This window comes from Phalangium opilio, unplaced genomic scaffold (assembly GCF_054372755.1).
Source record: "Phalangium opilio isolate 3A_F unplaced genomic scaffold, DU_Popi_V2 ptg000105l_1, whole genome shotgun sequence".
Lineage (NCBI taxonomy): Eukaryota > Metazoa > Arthropoda > Arachnida > Opiliones > Phalangiidae > Phalangium > Phalangium opilio.
The window spans coordinates 6727451-6739966 of NW_028324207.1; the positions used below are offsets into that span (position 1 = coordinate 6727451).

At 37.6% G+C, this 12516-nt stretch overlaps 1 protein-coding gene across 1 annotated transcript; it reads right to left on the minus strand.

Annotated features, from left to right (window-relative positions):
- Positions 1 to 4647: 4647 nt before the first annotated feature.
- On the minus strand, positions 4648 to 10840 carry LOC149628476 (uncharacterized). Its single transcript, XM_089851696.1, has 10 exons — positions 10796 to 10840; positions 10695 to 10704; positions 10360 to 10605; positions 10063 to 10227; positions 8865 to 8933; positions 8564 to 8674; positions 8425 to 8493; positions 7736 to 8344; positions 5438 to 5661; positions 4648 to 4934 (listed from the first exon to the last, which is right to left on the minus strand). The coding sequence occupies exons 1-10, from the start codon at positions 10838 to 10840 to the stop codon at positions 4764 to 4766; spliced, it is 1719 nt and encodes a 572-aa protein (XP_089707822.1). The 3' UTR covers positions 4648 to 4763.
- Positions 10841 to 12516: the final 1676 nt, after the last annotated feature.

Sequence of the window (12516 nt, forward strand, 5' to 3'; positions counted from 1 at the left end):
AAACTACAATTCGGACTCTTAATATGTGGTTAAAATTTCAAAGAGATCCATTAATTAGTTTATTTTACAAAAAATAAAGTTGCTAAGGGTGGTTTTCATTTCCATAAAATTAATCACAGATTTTGACGAAAAACTGGAAATTTCCCATAGAAATAACATGGGAAATTTTCCAAAGTTACAAATTTTGTCCATACCCTTACAAAAATAACTATACGTCAGATAGATTTGAAAACGGTCTTAAATGAAAGCCCCATATCCATAATTGGCGCCTATTTTTTTTCATCAAGAAAAATTAAGTTTAAGTACTGTTTTTCATAGTTTTAATTACATGCTCCGACTTACGTGGTTTACCCTGAAACTATGGAACCTGCGACATTTTAGCATGAGTAATGTAGTGTATGAAGCGAGTTTGGTCGTTTTACCGCGGTTATAGTCAAATTCTTAGAACAAATAGCTAGCTTAATGGACATTTTATCTTTTCTCTGTTTAGGTTAAAGCTATATAAACTTGATTACCTTGTGGGTGCATGTAGGTACTTGTAGGTACTTGTGGGTACTTGTGGGTACTTGTAGGTACTTGTGGGTACTTGTGGGTACTTGTGGGTGCTTGTGGGTGCTTGTGGGTGCTTGTGGGTACTTGTAGGTACTTGTGGGTACTTGTGGGTACTTGTTGGTACTTGTAGGTACTTGTAGGTACTTGTGGGTACTTGTAGGTACTTGTGGGTACTTGTAGGTACTTGTGGGTACTTGTAGGTACTTGTGGGTACTTGTAGGTACTTGTGGGTACTTGTGGGTACTTGTAGGTACTTGTGGGTACTTGTAGGTACTTGTGGGTACTTGTGGGTACTTGTTGGTACTTGTGGGTGCTTGTTGGTACTTGTGGGTACTTGTGGGTACTTGTAGGTACTTGTGGGTACTTGTAGGTACTTGTGGGTACTTGTAGGTACTTGTGGGTACTTGTAGGTACTTGTGGGTACTTATAGGTACTTGTGGGTACTTGTAGGTACTTGTGGGTACTTGTGGGTACTTGTAGGTACTTGTGGGTACTTGTGGGTACTTGTGGGTACTTGTGGGTACTTGTAGGTACTTGTGGGTACTTGTAGGTACTTGTGGGTACTTGTAGGTACTTGTAGGTACTTGTAGGTACTTGTAGGTACTTGTAGGTAATTGTGGGTACTTGTGGGTACTTGTTGGTACTTGTGGGTGCTTGTGGGTACTTGTGGGTGCTTGTGGGTACTTGTAGGCACTTGTGGGTACTTGTGGGTACTTATAGGCACTTGTGGGTACTTGTGGGTACATGTGGGTACTTGTGGGTACTTGTGGGTACTTGTAGGTACTTCTGGGTACTTGTGGGTACTTCTGGGTACTTGTGGGTACTTGTGGGTACTTGTGGGTACTTATAGGTACTTATAGGTACTTGTGGGTACTTGTGGGTGCTTGTAGGTACTTGTGGGTACTTGTAGGTACTTGTGGGTGCTTGTTGGTACTTGTGGGTGCTTGTTGGTACTTGTGGGTGCTTGTGGGTACTTGTAGGTACTTGTGGGTACTTCTAGGTACTTGTGGGTACTTGTAGGTACTTGTAGGTACTTGTGGGTACTTGTGGGTGCTTGTTGGTACTTGTGGGTGCTTGTGGGTACTTGTAGGCACTTGTGGGTACTTGCGGGTACTTGTAGGTACTTGTGGGTACTTCTAGGTACTTGTGGGTACTTGTGGGTACTTGTAGGTACTTGTAGGTACTTGTTGGTACTTGTAGGCACTTGTGGGTACTTGTGGGTGCTTGTGGGTACTTGTAGGCACTTGTTGGTACTTGTAAGTACTTGTAGGTACTTCTGGGTACTTGTAAGTACTTGTAGGTACTTGTGGGTACTTATGGGTACTTGTAAGTACTTGTAAGTACTTGTAGGTACTTGTGGGTACTTATAGGTACTTATAGGTACTTGTGGGTACTTGTAAGTACTTGTGGGTGCTTGTAGGTACTTGTGGGTACTTGTAGGTACTTGTGGGTGCTTGTAGGTACTTGTGGGTACTTGTGGGTGCTTGTAGGTACTTGTGGGTACTTTTAGGTACTTGTGGGTGCTTGTAGGTACTTGTGGGTGCTTGTAGGTACTTATGGGTGCTTGTAGGTGCTTGTGGGTGCTTGTAGGTACTTGTGGGTGCTTGTAGGTGCTTTTGGGTACTTGTAGGTACTTGTGGGTACTTTTAGGTACTTGTGGGTACTTGTAGATACTTGTGGGTACTTGCAGGTACTTGTGGGTGCTTGTAGTTACTTGTGGGTGCTTGTAGTTACTTGTGGGTACTTGTGGGTGTTTGAAGGTACTTGTAGGTACTTGTAGGTACTTGTGGGTACTTGTGGGTGTTTGTAGGTAATTGGTTATATTAGAGATACGGGGATATCCTTTGATTATATAATAGTCCTATTTGCCCCTTCCCTCCTTCGTTAACATTTGCTCCATAGGATACTCCATATACGGGAAAAACCTGGAAAACTCAGGGAAGTATATGGGGAAAAGCCTGGAAATCTCAGGGAAGTATATGGGGAAAAGCCTGGAAATCTCAGGGAAATTTGTTTTCCAAAAGTTGTATGAACCTTGTTTTGGAACATATGTTATAAACTCATGGTTTTAGATATATAAAATTTTACCAAGAAGCCATATCTAGTATACTAGGGAGAAGGAATAAGATGCCTAAGTATTCGCGCGCCATAGTCCCAGTCCCACTTTCAAAATACAAGGGGGGACGTAAAAGGAGGCCGGGCTCTATCGCCTCTCGGATCGAGTTTATGAAGTTTTATGGATAACCGAATTTCATATTGTGCTTATGACAATTTTGAGCTAAATGTTAAACGGACATAAATCAGCATTTTTAAAAATTTTGTAAAATTGTCAATTTGGGCCTATTTCTGGAATTTTTAGGGGTGCCTCGCGTTTCAATAAATGATTGTTAAAAATTGTATTATGTTAATTACAATAAGAATACACACTTTTATTGATTTAAGTTTTTTTTGAAGTATCATTATAAATAAATGTCTGATTGAGCTAAAGTTATGGTCCCCTTTATATATGTTTCTGCTTAGTGAAGATTTTGAAAATGTAAAACAGTTTCTTAACATTCTTAATTAAAATGAAGACTGAAGGAATAGATATTAATCAAAAATGTCTTGATTAGAATCAAGACCTAAAAAGTATCGATAAGACTGAGGTTATCACTTGTCTGAAGGATCAGATATTAATTTTTCTTTTTAATTGAATTTAAAATGCATGCTTAAGAAAAAACAGCGTTCCATTACCGTTTTCCGTTGAAATAAATTATTTTACTGGTAATCAATTTCAAAAATTTACTTATCTCGGCTTTTGGACCACAATTCCATTCCCCGAAAACATTTTATCATTACATTAATAACTTTTGGGAGATAACGTGTTAAAATAACCTATAAAACAATAAAAAACTGTTATAGCGGTCTGTTTAGCCTTGACAATAACCTTTTAAAAGTTACAAGGACTATATAACCCTTTCGAGACTAACAGGACCTGAGCAAACTATAGCTTAACCTGCTACTAATACGACCAGGGAGAATTTATGTAAACTGGAGTTAAAATTTCATCATGTGCGACCTGCGGCCCTGAAACTCTCCCATAGTCCCAGTGTGTAGAACATAATTTTTTCGCTGTTATCTGCCAAAATCAATCTTTCTAGGTAGTGCCGCCTCCTCACTTGAATTTTTCATGATATATTAAGGTTTGAACGAACAAAATTCTAGATTACTATTTTTACTACCATGTCCCTCTGCTAACTTGAAGCAAACTTTCCTCTCATTTTGCTGCTCATTACCGGTGCCATTCCCTTGACTTTCTGTTCGTTATAACTACGATCATGAGTTTATTTATTTCAAACCAAAATATAAAAAAAAACGGATTCTTTTTCCTTTTGTGCTACTTAGAATTTACAAATGTATATAACGTTGTGCCGTGCCATATCAAATAGTCTCTAACCATTGTTAGAAAATAGAGAGAGAAATTGGGCAGTAACACTGATCATGCCCTGAACTATGAGAAAGAACAATACGACGGTTGACTAAAGTACACTTGATATTACATCATTTTGCAAAACCGCGAGTAAAAATCTTACTGTCCCAATTGAATTTGGCGCCATTGGTTTTAGAATAATTAAAATGTTCCACTGCGAAGCGTGCCGGTCACGAATGGGGATGTAACGTCTTTAGGAACCTTTTAAAACCGAAAACCATACACGTACTCTCCCAAAAGTAATTAATGTAATGATAAAATGTTTTCGGGGAATGGAATTGTGGTCGAAAAGCCGAGATAAGTAAATTTTTGAAATTGATTACCAGTAAAATAATTTATTTCAACGGAAAACGGTAATGGAACGCTGTTTTTTCTTAAGCATGCATTTTAAATTCAATTAAAAAGAAAAATTAATATCTGATCCTTCAGACAAGTGATAACCTCAGTCTTATCGATACTTTTTAGGTCTTGATTCTAATCAAGACATTTTTGATTAATAAATTCATGATTGGATGAGTTGCAAAAACAGACAACTTTACTATGCTTTATATTTCCTTTTTAATATTTTTTTTAACAAAACTCTAAAACATGAACATATGAAATAATTTTTCTCGGTTACATTTGATTCTTAATTTGGATAGAGTTTTTAGTATTAATCAGCTAGACAAATAGCAATATTGCTATTTTGGTCCGTCACAAAGTCGCTCAATGACAACCGGGTCCATAGTAGTTGCATCATTGACTAGATAGGAGGAGAACATTTTTTGGCTTTACATTCAGTTCTCCCTGGTATGTCCTTTCCCAACTTAAGGTTGAAAACTAAAGCCGAATGATCGCTAACTCTATCTGTCACTTCAACTAAGGACGTGTTGATGTCATAGGGCGAGGTTACAAATCCATATGACGCGATGACCTAAGAAAGAGTAGTTCACAATTGGTTACAACTATTAAATAGTAATTACATAACGCAACTATAACAATTGAGCATATTCAGAAAGTAGGCTTCTAGCGTACGGCATTCCGAAATGAATATTTAGTAAATGACAATCGAAAAAACTGGTCGATGTTTGGAAATGGTGTTGAAAGTTGTTAGACTTCCAGAGAGAAAACACTTTTTTCCGTGCAATTTTAGCATATTTGAAATAGTTAAAGCAAACATTTTAATTTTTAGTTAACCATTCGACCGATTCCAACTCAACTGTCCAAGGTACATTTACTTGGGTACGTTTATATTAACTTTAAGCTACTTTCAATCTACGAGATACCGTTGAACAATACCAACAAAATAGGCTCTTAAGGCATACCGATTCTTTTAATATTATGGTTCAAAGGGAAAGAGGGTGAAAAATTGTTAAAGTTCCGTGGTTATTTCGCTGGATTAGATGTTTCTGTTTCTGTAACGTGAAAAATAGTTACCTGATCTAGGGCACCTCCTCCGACGTGAGTTTGAGATCTAGACATAGCAACTATTTCAGACTCAGTTCGGTCGAGGAATTCTCCTACTATATTTTTATTCCTCCAATTGAAATCTCCAACCATGACACCTTCGGAATACTCAAGGAGCGGCTCTTTGTACAGATTACAAATATGAATAAGACGATCTGTCACTACTTTGTTCACTGCGTTGTATTCAGAACGGCCTAAAAAGAATTAAATTTTATTACCATCAGTAACATAACAAATCCTTTATTGAGAAAAACGTATTTTCTAGGGTTATGGGAAGCTTGCTGAGTATTCATAATTTAGGAATTCTCTAAAACATAAAAGCATACTAACAATAAGTAAGATACTTCCTATTGCCTTTATGCTAAAATTCTTAAGGAAATGTGGTTCCAATGATATGGGTTTTTAAAAGGTTATTTTCACACGAAAAAACTTTCCTTATTGTGAGTATACAGCTCAGATTGTCCGCGGAACAATACAATGGCATCATACCAAACAATCCAAGCCGTCGGTTATTAAGTATTACCAGAAGCCGATTAGGCTTTACACATGTGTGAAGCATAATCCGCTTTTGTTATTACGGGACTTGGCTTTTGGTTTTAAATTTGACCGTTTTTCATACAGCAAAGCCGTATTTCCCTCTGCTGGGATCTCTAAAGGTAAGTCAGGAATCTAGTTTAGCGGTAGAGTCAGTATCAAAAATAAAAGAGCTTGCAAAGTAGCGTAGTTGCTAAATGGTACGACGTTATTCTCCGGAAGTCAGTGGAGGCCGTAGGCACGCATCCAATGGAAATGATAAATAATGTCTGAGTTACGCGCATCCAAGGACGTTGAATAAGGCTTCAAAAAATGGACTTAATGGTGGACTGGTAACCTTGATTCCCTATCCAACATCTATGAATCAATATACATGATACTTCGCCTTAAAATTATCTGAAGCCAGGAATACATAGATTTTTCTACTTGGAATCTTTAATAGGCCATTTTCTGGGTCATTCTGCTTGACTTAAAGGGAAAGAGGTGTAGAAATTGTCACCTCTGACGTCACGCATCATGTACTTGAACTTACAAACCACGTGATATTGACATAGGTGCGCCGCGATTCCCGCGACCTATGAGCGCCAAACCCTAATGTAAACAAATTATCTTTGTTTAGATATTTTTTAAATTTTAATTTTTGGAGTTGGGATTCGCCTTAAGTAAATGTCTAACTTTTTTGTTTGAGCTACTTTTTTATTATTATTTTTTGCTTTTAATGGCTAGATATAGGCCTATATCATGAATTTATTTATTAACATGAATATATATCTGCATTGACTAGTTAAACAACATATTCAGGGATGGGAGGGGCTTAGTTTGCGTGACGTCAGAGAATTTCCGCCGGTTTGTTTTTAAAGCTAATGCTCTTGTCATGCGAAAGGTTAATTATGCTTGTAAATTGATCAACTACCGCATTAACTTACCTCCAACAGCAAAAAAAAAACCAGCATCATCAATTCTCACGATTTCAAATGATAGTAGTTTATTTTCAACCGTTACGTTACATTAATTTTCTTAATGGCCAAGGCTTAACACTTTACCAACAGTTTTTAGTTTCAGGAAAAACATTGCAGGCACTTTTTATAATTTCCTTTAAATGATCAATATCACTTTCGGATATCGTGTTGATATATTTATTCACGTATCGGCGATCATTTTTAATATTCAGTTGACGCAGTTTGATAAACCTTACCGAAAATTGTATCCCTCCTACAATTTTGTTAAACTGGTCGTCTGCTGTTCGAACTTCCAGGTGTCTCGATTTTGATTGGCTACCGCGATGACGTTAAACGCGTATGTAATAAAAAGGTCCCTCCCATCCCTGAATAACATGATAGAAAGGCTAATGATACACATGTATATTCATGTTAATAAATAAATTCATGCCTATATTGATAACAGAAGTTTTTTTTGTATAAGTGTATGAGTTATTTCGAGTCGTTGCGAGAGGAGGATTTATTTTGTTGTTTGATTGATTAGGTGTCATTTTTTCCTGTAATTTTATTAATTTGTTTTTTTGTGAACAGCCAATGAAACGCAAGGAGGGTGGCGCGGGCTGTTAAACAAATTTTTAAGCCCTTCCCCTTACATTCAATCAGCAATCAGTATGGGGTCTATGGCCTCATAAAGATTCCAAGAAGAAGAAATCTATGTATTCCTGATGAAGCTGATACTACTAAAAGGGTCTGTTGGTCTTCATTTCATTAATTTATAATGCCAATTTTGTCTTACTCTGGTTACGAAAGGGAGAAGGTCGACGATACACTACGGTGAAAGGAAACGTCTCTTGCCTCTTGCAGCCGTTTTTACAACTGTAAGTTGCAGTGATATCGAAATTGACAATATTGTCACCGTAATCTTCCGCAGTGTTTCGAACCACAGTAATTTTTGTCATCGGTCTCTCACGATCGGTTGTTTTCCATGCCACGAAAATTCCTCCACCAATGCGATTATTTTTCCCACCAGATTCACAGTAAGCGTTCGGTTGATTAAGACCAACCCTTCTGTCTTGACGGAATGATTGGTACTCTCTCCCAAGACCAAGACGAGAGAGTACATCGTGATCGGCCATCATTTCAGTTAACCATGACTCGACAAAGGCGATAATTCGTGGCTGGTGAGTGTTAATCAAAGTCTTTAACCTCTCGATTTTCTTCTTCATGGTGGGCTCTTTATTGTCGGGATTTATGCTGCAAATATTAACGTAAAGGACGCGAATAATCACGTGGGTACAGATGCATTGTTCTTCGTCCGAGTCACAAGGAAATAGATGCTTTTGTCTCCACTGATGTGTGGGATTGGTTCGTGATTGCTCTTTATGTTGTATGTCTGTATGTTGCCCTGTGAATTAATGACAGGGCAAATACAGACATTGTCATGTTATATTATTTTGCTATTTTTTAAACGCAATCATTATGTACCTGTTTTTTCAGAATATCTTTGTTCCTGGGGACGCTTTGCTTTATATTCCTCTTCTTGACTCTCTTTTCCTTAATAGCGTAAAATATTTATGAGCTATAAAGCATATATTAACACCTGTAAACGAGACTGCATCATTACGCGCAACTTGAAGCAGAAAGGGAAAAATTGGGTAATCCATAACAGTTCCGCCGTAAATTCCTCCACCAATAGCACCAGCCAGACCGCCAATGAAAAACCCACCAGCTCCACCTATGAGAATAACATCACAAATTCACAATCAAAATATATTATCTTAAAGAAACCAGTATTTCGTCCATTAAAACAGCTTGTAATCTAACAATCTTCCAACTACAAAGTATAAAAGAAATAATGGCAAGCCTAATACAGACAGTGTCATGTAATGTTATTTTGTTATTTTTTAAACGCAATCATTGTGTACCTGTTTTTTCAGAATATCTTTCTTTCTGGCGACGCTTTGCTTCATATTCCTCTTCTTGACTTTCTTTTCCTTAATAGCGTAAAATATTTATGAGCTATAAAGCATATATTAACACCTGTAAACGAGACTGCATCACTAGCGCAACTTCAAGCAGAAAGGGAAAAATAGGGTAATCTTAACGCTTCATTAGAACGAAGTTTAAAACATTATGGGTCTCAATACTCGGTTAAAGGGACTGATCATTATAACTAGTATATAAAACCAAGAAGTATAATCTTCGATTAAACGCCTAATGAAGACCTTACTGGGAGTACAATTGTAGATGGACAAAGAGAGGTTTATACTTAATATACTGTCGACCATCAGAGTAATTTTGAAAGTGAAATTAGGATTTTGTACCCATAATTATTGACATTTTTAAAACCGAACCCCTAGCTAAAATGGTATACATATTTGTAATACCAGGAATCTATGGAGGGGGGTTGGAATGGCTAAGGTCAAATCCTAATTGGCTTGGCTTAATTTACGCTAGTGACGTCATAGCCTGACGTAAAAATCGTATTTCCCACTTAAATTATTTTCATCATTCATTGGCTGCCAAAAAAACTTGTTTGCTATAATTCTCCTCCCTCTACCCTAAGTCGTCTGCCTAGGCTGAGAGAATCGAATATGAACGCGAACGGCGGCGAATCAGCGCATTTAACTTTAAAAAATCTAAAAGGACAATTCTGCCATGCCTTTTTTAACAAGTCATAACATTTTTCGCCTTCGATAGACAGCTAAACAGGCGTAGGGGGAGGAGCTACAATTCTCAAAAAAAAAGACTCGCCTTATGTTTCCACCATCAAGGGTACAACGAGAGCCCCCTTAGCCATTCCAACACCCCTCCATAGATTCCTGATAACACCCAGGTGCTATATTTCAATATGTCACTATTTCAATGCGTAGAGGGGTGGTGACTAGACCCTATGCCACAGCTCACCGACGGCGTCATATACTAACTATTATCGTTAACCTTAGCATGTTTTGGTGAAAAGGAGAAACCGGGTAAACCTACGGAAGAAAACTCCTTCACCAAGTGGGGAGAGAACTTTCAAAACTCTACGCAAAGTACGCATGTTTTTTAACAGGTTTTAACCCGAACAGAAACGAATTGGGCTTAGCTTTGTAAATGCTGATTTTTCAAACTGATACACACTCATGTTTCTGATGAAGCTAAAACGCTGAAGCGCAATAAAACACTGCAACGGTTTCGCTCCTCGCATATTTCGATTTGCTTCCAGCTTCGCCTCCATTTGTTCGTAAAGAGCCATTCCTTTCGCTTCCAATGCTTTTCCGGATTTTATATCCACAGCTTGAGCGGCTAGTAAAAATAGCAGGTGAGACGTATAAATATATTGTTCTTCAGTAGACCAAAGGAGTTTTTTCTCATAGTGAAGAGTAATTTCAGATAGTTAATTTAGATAGTGAGTTAAAAAAATTCCCCGGTACTTACAGCTGGCCAAACTTTTCTGAACCATTTCTACAGCGCGGTACCCGGCCAAACCATAAGAAACGGGTATTAAAGTGAGATCAAATAGGTCCCCGAGATTCGGATTCTTCACAGCGTTGTCAATAGCAGCGACATATCCAGTTGATTCATTGGTGACAAGGGACGTCCCTACATCCATAACATTTCCATCGTAAATTCCTCCACCAATAGCACCAGCCGGACCACCACTCAAAAATTCACCAGCTCCACCTATGAGTATAACATCACAAATTCACAATCAAAATTTATTATCTTAAAGAAACCAGTATTTCGTCCATTGAAACAGCGTGTAATCTAACAATTTTCCAACTACAAAGTATAAAAGAAATAATGGCAAGCCTAATACAGACAGTGTCATGTTATGTTATTTTGTTATTTTTTAAACGCAATCATTGTGTACCTGTTTTTTCAGAATATCTTTGCTTCTGGCGACGCTTTGATTCATATTCCTCTTCTTGACTTTCTTTACCTTAATATTGCAAAATATTTATGAGGTAAAGCATACATTAACACCTGGAAACGAGAATTGTACATGGACAAAGAGAGGTTTAGGCCTATATTTAATATAGTGTCGACCATCAGAGTAATTTGGAAAGTAAAATTAGCTTTTAAACTGTTGAGTTTGAAATGGAACCCATAATTCTTGATATTTTTAAAACCGAACCCCTAGCTAAAATGGTATACATATTTGTAATACCAGAAATAAAATAAGGGACTAGAAGTATCGAGAAAACCAAATGCTTCGCTTGGCGAAAGTGAATATTCTTGATTTTACAACAACGGTTGGCCCTCTGGTAGCGGTTTCCGAATTTCCCCTCGAAAACGTGAGACGCTTGCGGTGGTCGACGGCCGAACTAGATTCAAGCACACGGGTCCGTGTTCCGCGGCTTTAGGTTGAGGGGAAGGGGGTAGGAAATGTTTTGGAACTCGACCAATTTTTTCTCACTAGTGTAGGCGCGAGGTATAGTCCCATTGCACCGAAACCGCTTTTTGGTTTTTTATGGAGAATATACTGTATTTAAATTTCCAGCCCAATGGCGGGTTTCTGCTGAATGGGAATTTATTTGAAAGAATTAGTTCATTAAATGTCTGTGAAGATTTCGAATCACCGCAGCAGCATGGTAGAATATCAGGCTTTTAATTCAGAGGCTCGGGTTCAAACCGAGAGAAGGAAATTGTAAGTTTGGTTAGGTTTGGTTAGGTTAGGACAGGTTCGGTTAGGTTAGGTGAGGTTACTATCCTATTAATTAGCTGCCACCTTTTCCGAAACATTCTCGTACTAATTAGCTGCCACCTTTTCCAAAATATTCTCCTAACAATCTCCTACTAATTAGCTGCCACTTTTTCCAAAATATTCTCCTAATAGTTAGCTGTCACCTTTTCCAAAATATTCTCCTAATAATTAGCTGCCACCTTTTCCAAAATATTCTCCTAATAATTAGCTGCCACCTTTTCCAAAATATTCTGCTATTAATTAGCTGCTACCTTTTCTAAAATATTCTCCTATTAATTAGCTGCCACCTTTTCCAAAACATTCTCCTACTAATTAGCTGCCACTTTTTACAAAATATTATGCTATTAATTAGCTGCCACCTTTTCCTAAATATTCTCCTATTAATTAGCTGCCACCTTTTCCAAAACATTCTCCTACTAATTAGCTGCCACCTTTTCCAAAATATTCTCCTAATAATTAGCTGCCACCTTTTCCAAAATATTCTCCTAATAATTAGCTGCCACCTTTTCCAAAATATTCTGCTATTAATTAGCTGCTACCTTTTCTAAAATATTCTCCTATTAATTAGCTGCCACCTTTTCCAAAACATTCTCCTACTAATTAGCTGCCACTTTTTCCAAAATATTCTCCTAATAGTTAGCTGCCACCTTTTCCTAAACATTCTCCTACTAATTAGCTGCCACCTTTTCCAAAATATTCTCCTAATAGTTAGCTGCCACCTTTTCCAAAACAATGGTTCCAATAATTCGTTGCCACCTTTTCCAAAATATTCTCCTATTAATTGGTTGCCACACTTCGAAAATATTCTCCTATTAATTAGTTGCCACCTTTTCCTAAATATTCTCCTATTAATTAGTTGCCACATTTTCCAAAACATTCTCCTACTA